The sequence below is a fragment of the Schistocerca gregaria genome, chromosome 5, assembly GCF_023897955.1.
Source record: "Schistocerca gregaria isolate iqSchGreg1 chromosome 5, iqSchGreg1.2, whole genome shotgun sequence".
NCBI classification, from domain to species: domain Eukaryota; kingdom Metazoa; phylum Arthropoda; class Insecta; order Orthoptera; family Acrididae; genus Schistocerca; species Schistocerca gregaria.
The window spans coordinates 511,279,892-511,300,669 of NC_064924.1; the positions used below are offsets into that span (position 1 = coordinate 511,279,892).

The 20,778-nt window shown below is 43.8% G+C and overlaps 1 protein-coding gene across 1 annotated transcript in view; it reads right to left on the reverse strand.

The window, feature by feature from the left end:
* Nucleotides 1-20,778, reverse strand: part of LOC126273398 (uncharacterized) — a 93,568-nt gene that overhangs the window by 54,034 nt on the left and 18,756 nt on the right. Inside the window, exon 3 of the mRNA XM_049976951.1 lies at nucleotides 10,765-11,069. Within this exon, the coding sequence (XP_049832908.1) occupies nucleotides 10,765-11,069 (305 nt within the window). The remainder of the gene's footprint in view (nucleotides 1-10,764; nucleotides 11,070-20,778) is intronic.

Genomic DNA, 20,778 nt, shown 5'->3' on the forward strand with positions numbered 1-20,778 from the left:
CGAACGCCGCTGAACCCGCCACTCCCCTTGGGGAGAGGGTGGCCCAACCGCGCCCGGCACCCGCGAAGATGTCTCGACAGCAGGGACAGTGGGTGAAGCATCTAACACCTGGGGTGCACCATGCGACGCACCAGACTCCCCACTACCGCTACACTCCGAGGCAGCAGCCTGAAGACGGCTGACCGCGGCCATCAACACGCTCAGCTGTTCGCGAAGAGTGGCCAGTTCCTCCTGCGTCCGTACACAGCAGCCACACATCCTAGCCATCCTAAGAAATCAGTTTACTATAGAGTGTTAATCAGCTTTTAACTAGACTGCTAATTCACTAAAGGCGGTTGATTATTGACTAAACTGTGATTGCTAACCACTTCTTGTAGAAACAAGGAAAATAGCACTACCTGTCTCTGGACGGTATTGAAAACAAACACTAGCACTACGAGCACTATGGCTGACTAAAGGGACTCTCTGACTGTATTCGAAACACACACGAGATCTATGGAACACTTAATAGCACTCTACTATTAAAGCTTCCTAAAAGCAAAAACACGCAGAAGAAGAAGTGACAAGTAAGAAAAATACAGATAATACTTAAATTAAGGTAGCTCGCTGCACAGCAGACGTGAAGCAGACGGCGGTTAGGGCGATAGGCTAAAAAATCTCACTCCCTTCTCGACCATTGCTTCCATTTCGGGCCCCTCGACTCTTATAACTGCCATATTGGTTCTGTACATACTGTAAATAGGCCTTCGCTCCCAAAATTTTACCTCCGCCACCTTCAGAATTTGAAAGAGAGTATTCCCGTCAACATTGTCAAAAGATTTCTCTAAGTCTAGAAACCTACCCCCATGAACCATGGACCTTGCCGTTGGTGGGGATGATTGCGTGCCTCAGCGATACAGATCGCCGCACCGTAGGTGCAACCACAACGGAGGGGTATCTGCTGAGAGGCCAGACAAACGTGTGGTTTCTGAAGAGAGGCAGCAGCCTTTTCAGTAGTTGCAGGGGCAACAGTCTGGATGATTGACTGATCTGGCCTTGCAACACTAACCAAAACGGTCGTGCTGTGCTGGTACTGCGAACGGCTGAAAGCAAGGGGAAACTACAGGCGTAATTTTTCCCGAGGGAATGCAGCTTTACTGTATGGTTAAACGATGATGGCGTCCTCTTGGTATCATGTTGAGGAGGTAAAATAGTCCCCCATTCGCATCTCCGGACGGGAACTACTCAGGAGGACGTCGTTATCAGGAGAAATAAAACTGGCGTTCTACGGATCGGAGCGTGGAATGTCAGATCCCTTAACCGGGCAGGTAGGTTAGAAAATTTAAAAAGGGAAATGGATAGGTTAAAGTTAGATATAGTGGGAATTAGTGAAGTTCGGTGGCAGGCAATTACGCGTTTCGTCCTTTCGGGGCATATCAGATTGACGTAAAAATCAATATGGAAAACCAACGAAAGGACAATGGTTACAGATAAAATTTTATCTTAACGATGTATACGGGCATTAATGGACAAATACTGGTTTCCCACATAGATTTTTGCGTCAATCTGATGATGCCCAATAAAGGTGAAACGCGTCATTGCCTGTAAATAAAGAAAGATTTAGTAAGGAAGACTGTTTCGCTTCAAGGAATCCTCAGAATAAATGTAGCCGAAAACATTGATATTCTTTTCAACATTCAGTTAGTGATGCAACATGTGATGCTGGGCTATAAGAGATCTGACACTACAAAGTGTCCAGATCAGTACAATGAGTTCGTCAGTTTGGGGAATCGCTTCAGACCATCCGCCAAACGTAGATGCTGTAGTGGCTTTGAAGGAAAATCTTTAGCAGTCAGACAAAATACGAGCAATTAAAAGGAAGGCCAGTGTTGGCCATAATATTGATGTTTCTTTGATAGCAGAATCGACTTTAGATCACGTAGTGATCATCTACAGTGCTGTACAAATTAAACTCAGACACTGTTATCAAGTTATCAATAACCAAAACTGAGAAGCGATCACAATATTGAGTTATTGTGATTGCTTGTAACTTTCGTCATTAATAACTTGATACCCGTGTCTGAGTTTAATTTTTACAGCACTGAAGATGATGACTAAGTGATCTAAAATCGATTCTGCTATCAATGAAACATCAATATGACGGCCAACGCTGACCTTCCTTTTAATTTAACATATACGGTCGTTGTGCACAGAGCACTCCATGGGGTCGCCAATCAATAAAATATGAGCATTTGCAACTTGCCTGCACAGGACCTCAATTTCTTTCATCGTTATCGCTGAAGACCCATCTCAGATCCACAATATTTGGCTTTCCGCGCTTCAGAAAGACTGAGAAGATACCTATTTCCTATAAATGGAATAGCTCTTGGTTTTGTGCTTGCTTTTGGGTATGTAGTACGATGGGTGGATCAAGCTGACTGGAATCGTACTATATAAAAGTGATGTATTACGATACAGAGGATATGTGTCATACACTGTAAAAATTGGAGTAATTAAAAAGTGTAGCATCGTTGCCAAACATTCCTTGCCCCATTTCTGTGAGGTACTCCTCTTGCTCGCTTACAGAAGTAAGGAATGACAGCTTATAAAATTACGCTGCATTTACGAGTAACCTTATTTGGCAGTCATCATTTTCAAGGAGTTGCAAAGTATGCCAAGGAATTTAAATAGCCGCGCGGGATTAGCCAAGCGGTCTACGGCGTTGCACTCATGGACTGTGCCTCTGGTCCCAGCGGAAGTTCGAGTCCTCCCTCGGGCATGGGTGTGTGTGTGTTTGTGCTTAGGATAATTTAGGTTAAGTAGTGTGTAAGCTTATGGACTGATGACCTTAGGAATTAAGTCCCATAAGAATTCACACACATTTGAACGTTTGAATTTAAACAGAAAATGCTTTTTTTAATAATAATTAGCATCTTTCTCCAAAGATCCTGAGATTACGGTTTTGACCATTTCCACTGCTCTTCTTCGTGGATGCTCAATATCCGCACTGTGGTTACATGGTACGGAGGCATTACGTTTTACACTCAGGCCACAGTGTGTAATGTAGCAGACGGCTTATGAAACGTCTATTGTACTCTGATCGGAAATATCTAGACATTCCTGCATAATTCAGAAATGACCACTAGATGGCATGAGTGTTAGACCCACTAGTCCAACTGGAGGCCGGAAGTAGTTTGTCAAGAGAGAAAAAAGAACAGCAACAAGTGTCTGTCTGGAGAACTCAGTGAGCCCAAACGTGGAGTGGTCACTGGATCTCAACCGAGTAACAAATCTGTGAGAGAGATTTCAATCCTTTTGAAGCTAACCATGTCGACTGTTCATTATGTGACAGTGAAGTGGAAATGCGAATGAACAGCCACATCTAGGCGAGGAACAGGCAGACCTCATGTGCTGGCGCGCTGCGTCCGTCCAGCCTTGCTGAGGATGGTTGTAAGAAATCGCACGGTATCACCGGAAGGGAGTTCCATGGTGCTGCCAGACAGTGGAAATGCGTGAAGCTAAAAAGAATGGGGTTCAAATGACGAACAGCTCCTCATAAGTCACACACTTGTTTAGCAAATTCTAAGCAACACTTGAGTTTAGGGCTATTGATAAAGTACCGATACATCGAATAACCGAAATATCGATATGTGAACGCCAATATCGAATGCCGACATTTTTCTTTATATTACATTTTATCCGCAATTACCGGCAAATATTTGAAATCGTTCTTTTTAAATAGTAGTATAACATAATTTTGCTTTCACTATATGAAGGAGCGTTACCACATTTGGAGCTTCCGTCGCGTCCAGTTTTTATATTTGAGTTAGTGAAGCAGGTATAAGTGGCACAGAAAAGAAGTGTGATTGCACTCGGGGTGGTGGGGTGAATGGATAACAAGATTTCCCATGTTAAGAAATAGCACACCTGTTGCGTTAAGAGCCCGCATCTCGTGGTCGTGCATTAGCGTTGTCGCTTCCCACGCCCGGGTTCCCGGGTTCGATTCCCGGCGCGGTCAGGGATTTTCTCTGCCTCGTGATGGCTGGGTGTTGTGTGATGTCCTTAGGTTAGTTAAGTTTAAGTAGTTCTAAGTTCTAGGGGACTGATGACCAGAGATGTTAAGTCCCATAGTGCTCAGAGCCATTTTTTGTTGCGTCAAGAAACAATTTTTATCGCAGCTGGTATGTTATTTCTTCACATCGACATTCTTCAGAAACAGTTACTGAACCGGGTGAACAAAAATCTAAATTACGAGACTGCTCTTTGCGGAGGGCAGAGACGTGCGAGGGGAAATGCTGCCGTAGTAGGCGCTCGGCTCTTCCAACAGAAACTCCAACGTTTAACTTCACCACTCAGTTTTGACACTACAACTGCAAGTTCACTGGCGTTTGCAGAAACGGAAAACTGGGTAGTCGACATTAAGTGTTCCAGTGAAATCCGATGTGTGGCGAAACTAACGACGGACCCGTCGGATACCATTTATTGTGCCACTTACATGCTGTTACCATCGTTATGGAAGTGGTTACCGTCAAGCATGAAAATGCAATGTTTTCCTTTCAGTTCTTGTTCTAAGTGGTCATGACAGTTACGAATAACTTAAATTCGAAGGAACACACAGAAAATGTTATGGGGAAGACTAACCAAAGACTGCGATTCATTGGCAGGATTCTTAGAAAATACAACAGATCTACTAAGGAGAATGCCGTACACTATGCTTGTCCGACCTCTTTTAGAATATGCTGCGCGATGTAGGATCCTTACAAGACAGGACTGACGGAGTACATCGAAAAGCTTCAAATAAGGGCTGCACGTTTTGTATTATCGCGAAATAGGGGATAAAGTGTCACTGAAATGATATACGATTTGGAATCGATATCATTAAAACAAAGGCGCTTTTCGTTGCGGCGGAATCTTCTCACGAAATTCCAATCACCATCTTTCTTCTCCGGATGCGAAAATATTTTGTTGACACCAACCTACATAGGGAGAAACGATCACCATTGTAAAATAAGGGAAATCAGAGCTCATACGGATCGATATAAGTGTTCTTCATTTCCGCGCGCTATACGAGATTGGAATAATAGTGAATTATGAAGCTGGTTAAATGAAATCTCTGCCCTGCAATTAAATGTGATTTGCAGAGTGTCCACGTAGATGTAGATGTAGAAGAAGTCTGCTAGCTTTTTGATTTACAGAATATCCAATAATAAATTAATAGTATTGGTTAAAAACAGTCTTGGTTGCAGTTTTGGTTCCTTATTTTTCAACGACGCGTTTCGCCTTATTTAGGCATCTTCATGTTTTCTTAATTTGGTATTTCTTAGAAGAATCCTTTAGTCAGTGTAGTATTGGTTAAAAACAGCCTTGGTTGCAATTTTGGTTCTTTATTTTACAACGACGCGTTTCGCCTTCTTTAGGCATCTTCATGTTATCTTTATTTGGTATTTCTTAGAAGAATCCTTTAGTCAGTGTAGTATTGTTTAAAAACAGTATTGGTTCGATCTTTGTTCTTTATTTTTCAACGACGCGTTTCTCCTTATTTAGGCATCTTCATGTTATCTTAATTTGGTATTTCTTAGAAGAATGCTTTAGTCAGTGTAGCCGAAGGGTATCGTCTAATATATCAGCCCAACATCGCCTTCGTTAAACTAAGTAAAAACTGTCGCTCCTATTAACGGGAAAGCGTTATGCACATCTTGGTGTCACTCGCGTCCACCTGAAATGTTTTATTGAGTTTAACGAAGGCGATGTTGGCCTGATATACACTCCTGGAAATGGAAAAAAGAACACATTGACACCGGTGTGTCAGACCCACCATACTTGCTCCGGACACTGCGAGAGGGCTGTACAAGCAATGATCACACGCACGGCACAGCGGACACACCAGGAACCGCGGTGTTGGCCGTCGAATGGCGCTAGCTGCGCAGTATTTGTGCACCGCCGCCGTCAGTGTCAGCCAGTTTGCCGTGGCATACGGAGCTCAATCGCAGTCTTTAACACTGGTAGCATGCCGCGACATCGTGGACGTGAGCCGTATGTGCAGTTGACGGACTTTGAGCGAGGGCGTATAGTGGGCATGCGGGAGGCCGGGTGGACGTACCGCCGAATTGCTCAACACCTGGGGCGTGAGGTCTCCACAGTACATCGATGTTGTCGCCAGTGGTCGGCGGAAGGTGCACGTGCCCGTCGAACTGGGACCGGACCGCAGCGACGCACGGATGCACGCCAAGACCGTAGGATCCTACGCAGTGCCGTAGGGGACCGCACCGCCACTTCCCAGCAAATTAGGGACACTGTTGCTCCTGGGGTATCGGCGAGGACCATTCGCAACCGTCTCCATGAAGCTGGGCTACGGTCCCGCACACCGTTAGGCCGTCTTCCGCTCACGCCCCAACATCGTGCAGCCCGCCTCCAGTGGTGTCGCGACAGGCGTGAATGGAGGTATGAATGGAGACGTGTCGTCTTCAGCGATGAGAGTCGCTTCTGCCTTGGTGCCAATGATGGTCGTATGCGTGTTTGGCGCCGTGCAGGTGAGCGCCACAATCAGGACTGCATACGACTGAGGCACACAGGGCCAACACCCGGCATCATGGTGTGGGGAGCGATCTCCTACACTGGCCGTACACCTCTGGTGATCGTCGAGGGGACACTGAATAGTGCACGGTACATCCAAACCGTCATCGAACCCATCGTTCTACCATTCCTAGACCGAAAAGGGAACTTGCTGTTCCAACAGGACAATGCACGTCCGCATGTATCCCGTGCCACCCAACGTGCTCTAGAAGGTGTAAGTCAACTACCCTGGCCAGCAAGATCTCCGGATCTCTCCCCCATTGAGCTTGTTTGCGACTGGATGAAGCGTCGTCTCACGCGGTTTGCACGTCCAGCACGAACGCTGGTCCAACTGAGGCGTCAGGTGGAAATGGCATGGCAAGCCGTTCCACAGGACTACATCCAGCATCTCTACGATCGTCTCCATGGGAGAATAGCAGCCTGCATTGCTGGATATACACTGTACTGGTGCCGACATTGTGCATGCTCTGTTGCCTGTGTCTATGTGCCTGTGGTTCTGTCAGTGTGATCATGTGATGTATCTGACCCCAGGAATGTGTCAATAAAGTTTCCCCTTCCTGGGACAATGAATTCGCGGTGTTCTTATTTCAATTTCCAGGAGTGTATTAGATGATGCCCTTCGGCTATGCTGACTAAAGGGTTCTTCTAAGATATACCAAATTAAGATAATAAGAAGATGCCTAAATATGGCGAAATGCGTCTTTGAAAAATAAAAAAATAAAATTGCAACCAAGACTTTTTAACCAATACTGTTAAGCACTGGTTTGCTGTGTGCCACATATGGAGTGGAAGAATTTCTTATAAATCAGTGCCTCAAAATACAATGTGCAGCCGATATTTTTATAGGCCAGTATGTCGATGTTTCTTCCGTCGGTATGTCGATATATCGATAATTTTCTTCACTATAATTCGAGAGCCGACAGTAAGTTTTCTTTAAATATCGATATATCGGACTCCCGATAATTTTTTAAAAAATGTCGACAGTCCTAGTGTTAATGCAGGTTCCCGAAAATCACAGTTAAGCGCTGTCGGGTTTTGTTTGCACTTGGATGGATCACCTTCAGGGTCTGCAAGGCGCTGTTGGCCAGCGGGATACACTCAGCCCTTGTGAAGCCAATAGGAGAGCGACTTGACTGAGTAATGGCTCCGGCCACGAAAACTGACAACGGCCGAGAGAGCGATGTGCTAACCGTATGCCTCCACCATGTTCACATCCCGTGACGCCTATCGGCTCAGAATGACACGGCGGTCGCTCCGTGCCGGTGGGCTTTACGAGGCCTCTTCGGACGGAGTCTCCTAAATATCTGCGTACTTTTAATCCCACAGTGTTAGATACATTTTAACACTGTACAGCATTTGGATTTTGAGTAAGTAGTCATTTGACGACTCTTTAATCTTAATGTATAAATACATGTATTTTCTCACTAGGTGAGAAGGAAAGGTGAGCTACTAACGCGGTCACTATGCACTGTAGGATCTGAATATTTAATTTCAGAGTAATAAGCACCGTAGATTATTAAACAGTATTTTAATTAGTATGCTGGGCGGACGTTACAACGGCTATTTAATTAGAAACGGTTTTTTTGTCGGTATTTTGCTGACATACACAATACACAGAAAAGTTTTGGTACTTAGAGTGGTGGAGGTTCGGCAGATTGAAAGAAAGCGTGACGGATCTATCGATCCAAAAAATTTTTCAGGGAGAAATGTTTAGGTTAATCCGTGTTTGTGTCGACAACGAAACTTAATGCTTTTTTTTTGGTCTGTGAACGCTACCGGTCATTTTAAGCGATCGATCTCAGCACCTTTGTCCAATTCTTGTCCAATTTTTGAGCGAAACAACATTTAACTCTCTGTCAGGAACAATCGCATTAGTACGTGTAGTAGGCAACGAATCAGGTTATCACCTACAACAGCGTTATTCACTACTCTCGATAAGGTTGTCATTCGGTTTCATTGTTAGGGTCATTAGATGAATCCAAATTACTTAAGATTAAAGGTGCTAGATGACCCTAATACCATCTCTCGTTTATTTTTAACATTGCTGAATCTTACTGTCCCCAATGGTTCATTTATATTCCCGGAAAAATCACTCACCCCAGTGTCCGCAGCTCGTAGTCCAGTGGCTAGCGTTGCTGCCTCTTTATCACGGGGTCCCGGATTTAATTCCCGGCCGGGTTGGGGATTTTCTCTGCCCAGGGACTGGGTGTTTGTGTTGTCCTGTTCATTTCATCATCATCATTCGTTATAGTGGCTTGACTGGACTGTGAAAAAAATAGGTGTGTGTAAAAATTGGTATGTGTAAGGCCGCTGATGACTGCACAGTTGAGTGCTCCACAAACCAAACATCATCATCACACCACCTAGTAGGAGACACATTTTGATAATTTAGCGATTAGAGATCCACGGGTTTTATTTCTTTGCTACAGGGACAGGTGGTCATACCGGAAAGCTAAAAGCTCAGAACTTTAGTAAATATCAAAACTGGTGTCAACTGTTAAGCCAAAACCCACTCAGAGGCGGAGTTACTGTACAGATCCACGTAATATTCAAATGAATATCGTGCACTCGTTTGGGAGGTAATATATTGTGCAAACTATCTGCAGGTTTTGCAATGAACAAAATCACGACACGTGCTTTCGATGATCGCGTCTCAGTTGAGTTTCTGAACAGGAAATTTGGTTGATGAAATAAGTTAAGTTTTGTTTATTCAAATGATCTCACGCTCTCATCATTAACAATCAAACACAATGATGGCGCCAGTCCTTTGAGCTCTCAGGAAGGCAAGTCGCCACATAACTAGATGCAAGAATAATTTCTAGCTGACGAACCATTCTGCACTGGTAGATGAATGATCGTTAAAGAAGTAATGAGTGTATTAAGCAAAAGATTTTTCGATGCGTTACATGCCTTTCCTTTTAGCTGACGTATGTCATTGGATGCATTTAAATAACGGATAATCAACTGTAAGCTTTCTTAGGGCGCTGGCACCGAGAGAAAGCTCGCTTAAGTTCCATAGTGCAGTAGCTAAACCACTTTCTGCTTCATTCTCTTACAGTGAAAGTTATCCTTCACTGCTGTTGAGTTACTGAAAGCCCAATGTACAATGAACGTTGCAGTTACGGCGAAGATCCTGCTCATTCCGAGATTTCTGAAGAACTGAACAGCATGCTTGAACGCCGACGCCTTTGTGTTTAACTGACATGTTCTGTGTGTGGGAAGAGCACTCTTGAATCTCACAACAAAAGAAGGCGATGGTTGGTCATTTATTTTCTACTCATCAGCGAAAATATACATCACATCTGGCCACTGCAATTGCACGGCTTTCGTGAACAGCTTTATTTAAGTTTGATGAGGAAGGTGAATCACGTACGAAGTATTTATCCTAGAAAAGCAATTTGAAGAGCGGATAGCAAGGAAACTTTCCTGTTAAGCAGGGGTTATACTTCAGAGCTTTCTTATTGTAATTGAAAAACGACAGATGATCTAAACAACTGCTAATTTGTAAACAATTGGGAGAGGAGCTACATAAATTTGGATTCTACCCACAGTAAATTAATCTATCAGGGATTACCGTCGAAAAAGGAAAGTTCAAATAGTTCAAATGGCCCTGAGCACTATGGGACTTCACTTCTGAGGTCATCAGTCCCCTAGAACTTAGCACTCCTTAAACCTAACTAACCTAAGGACATCGCAAACATCTATGCCCGAGGCAGGATTCGAACCTGCGACCGTAGCGGTCGCGCGTTTCCAGACTGTAGCGCCTAGAACCGCTCGGCCAAAAAAGCAAAGTAATTCCTGCTGCATTCGAGGCAAAACCACAGATCAGATTTTGAGAAACAGCACCGATCCGGAGTCAAACAGAACGCTAATACGTTTTATCTAATTTGGCGAGCGCTAGTTTGAACGCCACTGAGGTAACGACAGTAGCTAAGTCTGATTGAGACAGCATATGCGAGCCAGAGACGTCACTTGGATTATCATAGTTGATGTTGAGGAGGTAAAACTCGTTTTAAACAACGTGTGGTTCCACATTATGGAAGCGAAGGGTATTACATACTGAATCATGCTACAGTTACGTAGGTGCGTATATGGGCAAAAACTTCTTATGGACCCGAACCTCCTGTACTTACTACCAATAGATGAATCTGACAACATAATAAGTAATCTAACTATAAGAGCTAAGCACAAACAATACACCAATATGTTTACCTTTCTGGCTGGTTCTGCTGCAGGTGTTCTGCCCCACTGAAGCTCCACTTTGTCTCCGTAGCCACCACGGTAGATGCCGTTGACAGGGTAACAAAACTTCCCTTCCGGTAGTTCATTAAATATCAAGTAATCGTTCCATGATGAATAAACACGACAATTAGTATCTACGAATTTCCACAAGGTTTTCGTGAGCTCTATTCTGAACACAGGGTACTGCAGCACCTGCTTCTCCCATTCCACAAAGACAAATATAATTGCCATATCAAGTTGATTTCTGCGTCTTGTCTTCTCCTTGTTTACGTCCTCTTATTGATTCCACGACATCCTTGATAGTATCGTACTTTTTGTCACTGTACCCAGTGTGGGCATTCTTACATTTCGATTTTTCGTCTGGTACTCCGTATATGGCGTAACCCACTTTTTTTCGCAGTATCAACAGACCGCGGCAGGTATTGGGTTCATACGCGCAGACGTCACCCAACAGTTCGCAATATCGCTTCTGGTATTCGGTTGGATCCCTGCTCCACCGACAGTCCATTGTCCGCAATTCCGTCTGCAGGAAACGTCTGTAATGTTTACCTGTAAGAAGAGAATATCAGTCAATCAGCACATTCGTAATTTCACTCAACAATAGAAAGTATCCAAAAATTAACGTTAAATGATACGAATCAGCATTTTCTCGTACTATGAAAATTAGAATACTCTTGCGGGTGACGCAACCCGTGGGGATAGCGTCGTAGGCAGTCGACCGAAATTATTCGGAAAAAAAAACTACGTACGTAAATGGCCAGGGAGGGAGGTAAAACAGTGACGTAGGTTCAAAATGGCTCTGAGCACTATGGGACTTAACTTCTGAGTTCATCAGTCCCCTAGAACGTAGAACTACTCAAACATAACTACCCTAAAGACGTCACACACATCCATATCCGAGGCACGATTCGAACCTGCGACCGTAGCGGTGTTTGCACTAGGCTGCATCTGCTTTTTATGCTCACATGACTCTAGAAACAGGTCTATGCTGGCACAAACCGAGTTCAGTGGTCTACTGAGTTACTTACGCGTACTTTAACCTGGTACTCGATCTGTTGGCCACCGAACGTGAATTTCGGAACAGAGTAACAGTGAGCCTAGGTGGTGTAGGTGGTGCAAAGCTGGAAAACACCACACGGCGTAGCAAGGTGTAGCTGTTATTATTAGTGAACCATTGCGCGATCAATAGGTTGCGCCACCGTGTAGTAGAATATCTTCGTAGTAGGGGTGTGTGGTTCGAGGAGAAATGGGAGCCGAAAGGAGTGACAGTGTTGTAAGTAGGCTGTTTAGGTTTTTATCTTGATAACGCCACGTAGCGCTCTATACGAAAATCAATGACTGTGCTGTGTGAAGGCTGTGATTGGTTTCCATTGTTGGAGTGTACGCTATTGTAGTGTTGGGCAGTTGGATGTGAACAGCACGTAGCGTTGCGCAGTTGGAGGTGAGCCGCCAGCAGTGGTGAATGTGGGGAAATGGGGAGTTTTTGCAGCGGATGAGCTGGACGTGTGTCTATCGGAGACAGTAAATTTGTAAGACTGGGTGTCATGAACTTATATACAGGGTGAGTCACCTAACATTACAGCTGGATATATGTCGTAATTCACAACAAATACAACAATGCAACAAACGGTACTGATTACGTATTTGTTTATATGTTCAGATGTGCTAACAAAACTAACGGCGTTCCATTTACAAAAAAAACGTAGGTTTGTGTTAAGAAACATACTACCGAGCATTTTTTTATGGTTTGTATTAACCAATTACATTAGCCCCTCTCCTCACGTTCGGCCTGTGGAATCAATTCGTCAGTATTTAATGTGGTTTACGAAATATATCCAGCGGTAACGTTAGGTGACTCACCCTGTAGACATTATGACTTTTGACCACTATTAAGGTAAATACATTATTTGTTCTCTATCAAAATCTTTCATTTGCTTAGTGTGCCTATCAGTAGTTAGTGACTTCAGTAGTTAGACTCTTTTATTTAGCTGGCAGTATTGGAGCTCGCTGTATTGCAGTAATTCGAGTAACGAAGATATTTGTGAGGTAAGTGATTCATGAAAGGCACAGGTTGTTGTAAGCCAGGGCCATTCTTTTGTAGGGATTGTTGAAAGTCAGATTGCGTTGAGCTAAAAATATTGTTTGTCAGTTTAGTGATGATCAGAATAAGTAAAGTGAGAAATGTCTGAGTACGTTCAGTTCTGCTCAGCTGTTTGAAAATCACATAATGTAAGAGGTTTATCAGCACAGTAATCCACAACATTTTTCTAAGGGGACGTTTCATAGTGGGAAGTATAAGGTGAAAAAGTTCGTTCGGGGTGTAGCGGCCGAGTTGGAACCCGGAGGCGAGACGAATAGTGTGTCGGCAATTTATGGCTAGTGCAAGTTCGGTAGTTAACGGTCACCGGCTCTGAGCGTAGCAGCGGTACCAACAAGAGACACTCTGGCCGGTTACTGGACTGCGATCCATTCGCCCCTCGTTTGCGGCGGGCTGCAAACCTCTGGACGTCTGGCGCGCTTACAGAGGGAAGGAGCGTGTTGTGTGCTCCAACTGAAGGCGGACGGAAGACCGCCGCTGTGTTGAAGTCGTGTGTCGGCTCCACGCTGTCCTTCCTCCATCGTTGTACGGATATGTCTGGTGAGCTTCCGATTTGAGTTATCGGATGCGAGTGAGGCGAGCATCGGCAGTAACCACAGCTCTAAATACCATTTCCTGTGTCAGCACTGTGACTGTTTAGTTCAGTAGTTGTATGGTTGTCTGTTCGAGATTTTCGGTCGCTTATGTCTCTAGGCAGTAAAGTTGTGTGTGCTCTCCTATTAAACTATTAAATTCGTGTTTTTATTTAAAGCTCCAACCTGAGTGTTACTTGCCAGATTAGGTCTCAATTTCCTAATTGGCTGCTGTAAGGCATCGGGTTTGTGACGGCGCGCCTTTCAAGTCTCACGTCTTGCATATACCATTACCGGAGCGCACAATTTCATTTGTCGTCTTATTGGGTGCTCATACTATCAAGTTTAAACATGTTTTTGTTTTGTTTGTAAATATGGGGCCTCTCAATCATTAAGTCTCTCTCAGTGAGGACCTTATTTTGCGTTTGTTACTGTTCCAATGTATTTCCAAAAGTTATGTAGTATCCGCTGCTAGTCATGGGTTCGTTAGCCAACCGAACGCATTATATTGGCCACTGTATCTCCATATTTCTAGAGATGGTTGCGGGACTCGGCTGTTCAAGACAGACTGTCAAATGAAACACCTTTCAGCCGTTTAGTTTACAGACTTGTTTTATTTGGCTGCCGGTTTCAGCGTCTTACTGCGTCATCTTCAGGCCCCTGGCCGACTTGTAGGAAGAATCCACCTCGGTTCTGATCAAAACAGGGGCCACAAATACTGGTATTAGTAGATGTTTGCAACAGTGATCACTTGAACCTTCACCTTCCGACTCTTAAGATGATGGCAGACCATGGTTGAAGTGACCGCTAAAGCAAAAATCTGCTAATACCAGTATTTATGGCCCCTGTTTTGATCAGAACCGAGGTGGATTCTTCCTGCAAGTCGGTTAGGGGCCTGAAGATGGCGTAGTAAGACGCTGAAACTGGCATGCAAATAAAACAAGTTTGGTAACTAGAGAGCTGAAAGGTGTTTAATTTCACATCCCGCAATAAACTGGGGTTTTGTGTTCCGCTTCGCGTGGCTTTTGCTTGTTTACCATCACCCACGTGGCGGGAGATTTGTACAATTTGTGGTTGGCAGTTGTACTTCCTGCTCGCTAACTACTTTAGGAACCTGATTCAGATTTGGTCGGCTTACTAGTTTCGTTGATTTGATTCCGTTTAAACACTGAAAAAAGATTTACTTGGTTTTCTTGTTGTTGCTGTAATTTTGACTGTCGTGCGGGGCATTTGGTTTATTTAGAGGTCCGGCCCAAATCATGTACTCAAAACTGTATTTCTCCGTTAATTAGGAAACCATCTGCGTTTCTTTTTGTGTGACTTGTGGACGAGGCGTGGGCTCGACCGCAGCCAGAGTTCAAATGTGTGTGACATCTTATGGAACTTAACTGCTGAGGTCATCAGTCCCTAAGCTTACACGCTACTTAACCTAAATTATCCTAAGGACAAACATACACACCCATGCCCGAGGGAGGACTCGAACCTCCACCGGGATCAGCCGCACAGTCCATGAACGCAGCGCCTCAGACCGCTCGGCTAATCTACATGACTACTCTGCAATTCACATTTAAGTGCTTGGCAGAGGGTTCATCGAACCACAATCATACTATCTCTCTACTATTCCACTCCCGAACAGCGAGCGGGAAAAACGAACACCTAAACCTTTCTGTTCGAGCTCTGATTTCTCTTATTTTATTTTGATGATCATTCCTACCTATGTAGGTTGGGCTCAACAAAATATTTTCGCATTCGGAAGAGAAAGTTGGTGACTGAAATTTCGTAAAAAGGTCTCGCCGCGACGAAAAACGTCTATGCTGTAATGACTTCCATCCCAACTCATGTATCATATCTGCCACACTCTCTCCCCTATAACGTGATAATACAAAACGAGCTGCCCTTTTTTGCACCCTTTCGATGTCCTCCGTCAATCCCACCTGGTAAGGATCCCACACCGCGCAGCAATATTCTAACAGAGGACGAACGAGTGTAGTGTAAGCTGTCTCTTTAGTGGACTTGTTGCATCTTCTAAGTGTCCTGCCAATGAAACGCAACCTTTGGCTCGCCTTCCCGACAGTATTACCTATGTGGTCCTTCCAACTGAAGTTGTTCGTAATTTTAACACCCAGGTACTTAGTTGAATTGACAGCCTTGAGAATTGTACTATTTATCGAGTAATCGAATTCCAACGGATTTCTTTTGGAGCTCATGTGGATCATCTCACACTTTTCGTTATTTAGTGTCAACTGCCACCTGACACACCATACAGCAATCTTTTCTAAATCGCTTTGCAACTGACACTGGTCTTCGGATGACCTTACTAGACGGTAAATTACGGCACCATCTGCGAACAGTCTAAGAGAACTGCTCAGATTGTCACCAAGGTCATTTATATAGATCGGGAACAGTAGAGGTCCCAGGACGCTTCCCTGGGGAACACCTGATATCACTTCAGTTTTACTTGATGATTTGCCGTCTATTACTACGATCTGCGACCTTCCTGACAGGAAATCACGAATCCAGTCGCACAACTGAGACGATACCCCATAGCTCCGCAGCTTGATTAGAAGTCGCTTGTGAGGAACGGTGTCAAAAGCTTTCCGGAAATCTAGAAATACGGAATCAACTTGAGATCCCCTGTCGATAGCGGCCATTACTTCGTGCGAATAAAGACGCGCCGAACGGCCAGTTCTGTGCATTCGGTCCTGTACCACTTAATCTTTCCGAGCCCACTACGCCTTGACAAGACAGGTTTATATAGCGAATCGACGTATTTATTTGGGTCTAATTGCACTCCTAGTGCATCTCTCCTTTTTTTATTTATATGTATCTTGTTTTAGTGTTAACCGGCTAATCTGCCAATTGAGTAATTCCTAGACTTATTTACTTAAAAGTCCAAAGGAACTTTGCATCGTAATGAGAATAACATAGGCACTGCAGTATCGTATTTATCTGCCGATAACGGCCAAGCGACATTCAAATACAACGTCTGACCAGTAGAGGAATACACGCAATGAAATACTAGCACACGTCGTAGATGCGTCATTGCCAACATATGGAGGTTTGGGTCTAGCCGTGAGTCGTACACGGATAGCGGAATAGTAGGGCGATCGCTCGCAGCAAGCGGGATATCGTGGTTCAAGTCCAGGCCCAGAACAAATTTTCATTGTCGGAATTCCATTCTACAGCTAATGGTTGTCCTTATTCGCAATTGTGAATTCATGTAATGTATTTCATAAGAGCTGTAGTCACCGCAGTGCCTGTTCCTTTCGTCATGCATTCATGTGTTAAGGAACTTGGCATCGTAATCAGAATAATACGGGCACTGCAATATCGTACATTCGAATAATGCCGAAATAAGTAATTTCTTCGCATGAAATGTTAGAAAATGTAAAATAATTTTGGATATACATGCGGACGTCACAAGCCGAAGATAAAAAATAAAGAAACTACACTAGTGGCCATTAAAATTGCTACACCAAGAAGAAATACAGATGATAAATGGGAATTCATTGGACAAATATATTATAATAGAACTGACATGTAATTACATATTCACGCAATTAGGGTGCATAGATCCTGAGAAATGAGTACCCAGAACAACCACCTCTGGCCGTAATAACAGCATTGATACGCCTGGGCATTGAGTCAAACAGAGCTTGGATGGTGTGTACAACTGCTTCAACACGATACCATAGTTCATTAAGAGTAGTGACTGGCGTATTGTGACTAGCTAGTTGCTCTGCCACTATTGACCAGACGTTTTCAATTGGTGAGAGATCTGGAGAATGTGCTGGCCAGGGCAGCAGTCGAACATTTTCTGTATCCAGAAAGGCCCATACAGGACCTGCAACGTGCGGTCGTGCATTATCCTGCTGAAATGTAGGATTTAGCAGGGATCGAATGAAGGGTAGAGATACGGGTCATAACACATCTGAAATGTAACGTCTACTGTTCAAAATGCCGTCAATGCAAACAAGAGGTGAACGAGAAGTGTAACCAATGGCACCCATACCATCACGCTGGGTGATAAGCCAGTATGACGATGACGAATACACGCTTCCCATGTGTGTTCACTGCGACGTCACCAAACACGGATGCGACCATCATGATGCCGTAAGCAGAAACTGGATTCATCTGAAAATATGACGTTTTGCCATTCATGTACCCAGGTTTGTCGTTGAGTACACCATCTCAGGCGCTCCTGTCTGTGATGCAGCGTCAAGAATAACTACAGCCATGATCTCAGACCTGATAGTCTATGCTGCTGCAAACTTTGTCCAATTGTTGGTGCAGATGGTTGTTGTCTTGCAAACGTCCCCATCTGTAGACTCAGGGATCGAGACGTGGCTGCACGATCCGTTACAGCCATGCGGATAAGGTGCCTGTCATCTCGACTGCTAGTGATACGAGGCCATTGGCGTCCAGCACGGAGTTCCGTATTATCCTCCTGAACCCACCGATTCAATATTCTGCTAACAGTCATTGGATCTCGACCAACGCGAGCAGCAATGTCGCGATACGGTGAAAGGCAATCGCGAGAGGCTACAATCTGACCTTTATCAAAGTCGGAAACGTGATAGTACGCATTTCTCCTCCTTACACGAGGCATCACAACAACGTTTCACCAGGAAACGCCTGGCAACTGTTGTTTGTGTATGAGAAATCGGTTGGAAACTTTCCTCATATAAGCACGTTGTAGGTGCTGCCCCTGGCGCCAACGTTGTGTGAATGCACTGAAAAGGTAATCATTTCCATATCACAGCATCTTCTTCCTGTCGGTTAAATTTCGCGTCTGTAGCACGTCATCTTCGTGGTGTAGCAATTGTAATGGCCAGTAGAGTATATGAGAATATTGAACGGATAATTCAGTACGTAAATGGGATGAAAATCAGTCATGGGAGTCTGGAATGCAGTTGGAGGGGAAGAGTAAAAGAAAAAGTTACAGGAGAATGTGGGCTCGGTGGAAGAAAAAGTTCTCCAATAAATATCAGTAATACCGAATACTCTTTCAAGAATCACAAGAAGAGCTGGTGTACTTGGAAACAGCCAGGAGGTAGGGGGAGATTTCAGTTAGATTTATATCATTGTCAGGCAGAGATTTCAAGATCTTATATTGGATTTTAAGGCGTACTCAGGAGCAAATATGGACTCAGGTCACAATGTAGTAGTGATGAAGCATAGGCTGAAGTTTAAGAGTTTAGTCAGCAAGAATCAGTGTCCAGAGAAGTGGGATACGTAAATACTAAGAAGTGAAGAAGTACATTTGAAGCTCTTTCAGGCTATAGACACTGCGATCATGAAGAGTCAGTAGGCAGAACAGCTGAAGAAGAATGGCCATCTCCGAAGAGGGAATTCACACCAGTTGGAAAGAACACAGTAGACACAAGGAAGACAGCTGCAAATAAATCATGGATAACACATGAAATACTTCAGATGATGGCTGAAGGAAGGTAGTATAAAAATATCCAGGGAAATTGAGGAATACAGAAATACACATCACTTAGGAGCGAAATAAATAGGGAAAGCAGGAAATCTAAAGCAAAGAGGTTTCGTGTAAATATGGGGAAACTGAAAAATAAATGATTATCGATGGACAGATTCAGCATATAGGAAAGTCAAAACAACCTTCGGTGAAATTAAAAGCAAGGGCAGTAACAGAAGGAGTTCAGTGGAAATTGCATTGTTAAATGCGGAAGAGAGGGCGGATAGGTGGATAGACTACACTGAAGGCCTCTACGAGGCGGAAGATTTTTCTGATAATGCATAGAAGAAGAAACAGTAGTCGACAGGGAAGACGTAGGGTATCCAGTATTAGAATCAGAATTTAAAATAGCTTTGGAAGACTTAAGATCAAATGGGGCAGAGGAGATGGATAAAATTCGATTGGAATTTCTAAAATCACTGGCGAACGTGACAACGAAGCGACTACTCGCTTTGCTGTGTAGAATGTATGAGACTGGAGATATAACATTTGACTTTCGGAAAAACATCATTCACACAATTTCGAAGACAGAAAGAGAGGACACGTAAGAGAATTATCGCCGAATCAGCTTAACAGCTCATGTAACCAAACTGCAGACAAGGATATTATACAGAAGAATTGACAACAAAATTGAGGACGTGTTAGACGACGGTCGGTTTGGCCTTAGGATAGGCATCGCAGAGGCAATTCTGACGTTGAGGTTTATAATGAAAACGAGGCTGAAGAAAAATCAAGACACTTCATAGGATCTGTCTACGAGGACAAAGTGGTCGAAAATGTAAAATGGTGAAAGATGTTCGAAATTATGTGAAAATAGCGGTAAGATATAGAGAAATAAGTTTAATATGCAATATATACAATAACCGAGAGGGATCAATAAGATTCGAAGACGAAGAACTTCGTCTTAGGATTAAAAAGTGTGTTAGACAGGGGTGTAGTCTTTAACCCATATTGTTCAATCCGTAGATCGAAGAAGCAATGATGGAAATAAAAGAAAGGTTCAAGAGTGGTATTAAAATGCAGGGTGAAAGGCTATCAGTGATAAGATTCGATGATGACATTGTTTTCTGCAGCGAAGGTGAAGCAGTACTGCAGGTTGTGTTGAACGGAATAAACAACGTAATGAGTACAGAATATGGATTAAGAGTAATCGAAGAGAGATGAAAGTAATTAGAAGTAAGAGAAACCAGAACTGCAAGAAACTTAACTTTACAATTGGGGATCACGAAGTAGACGAATTTAAGGAATACTGCTACCTAGGCAGCAAAATAAACTATGAACGACGGAGCAAATAGGACGTAAAACGTAGAGTAGCACTGGTGACAAAGGCATTACTGGCCAAGAGAAGTTTGCTAGTATTACACATTTGCCTTAACTTGAGAAAGTAATTTCTAAGGACGTACGTTTGGAGTACAGGATTGTACGACGGAAGTGAGACATGGACTCTGGGAAGACCAGAACAGAAGACAATCGAAGCCTTTAAGATGTAGTGCTACAGAAGAGTGTGGAAATTTAAGTGCGATAATAAGGTATGAAATGTGGAGATTCTCCGCAGAATCGACGAGGAAATGAGTGCATGGAAAACAATGGCAAGAAAAAGGGAAAAGAATGATAGGACATCTGTTAAGACATCGGGCGATAACTTGCATGGTACTAGAGGGAGCTGTAGACGAGAAAAACTGTAGAAGAAGACAGAGACTGGAATACATCCAGCAAATAAATGAGGACGTGAGTTGCCTGTGCTACTCAGAGAAGCAGAGGTTGTCACAGGAGATGAATTCATGGCGGGTGGCATCAAACCAGTGAGAAGACAGATGACTAAAAAGGGAAAG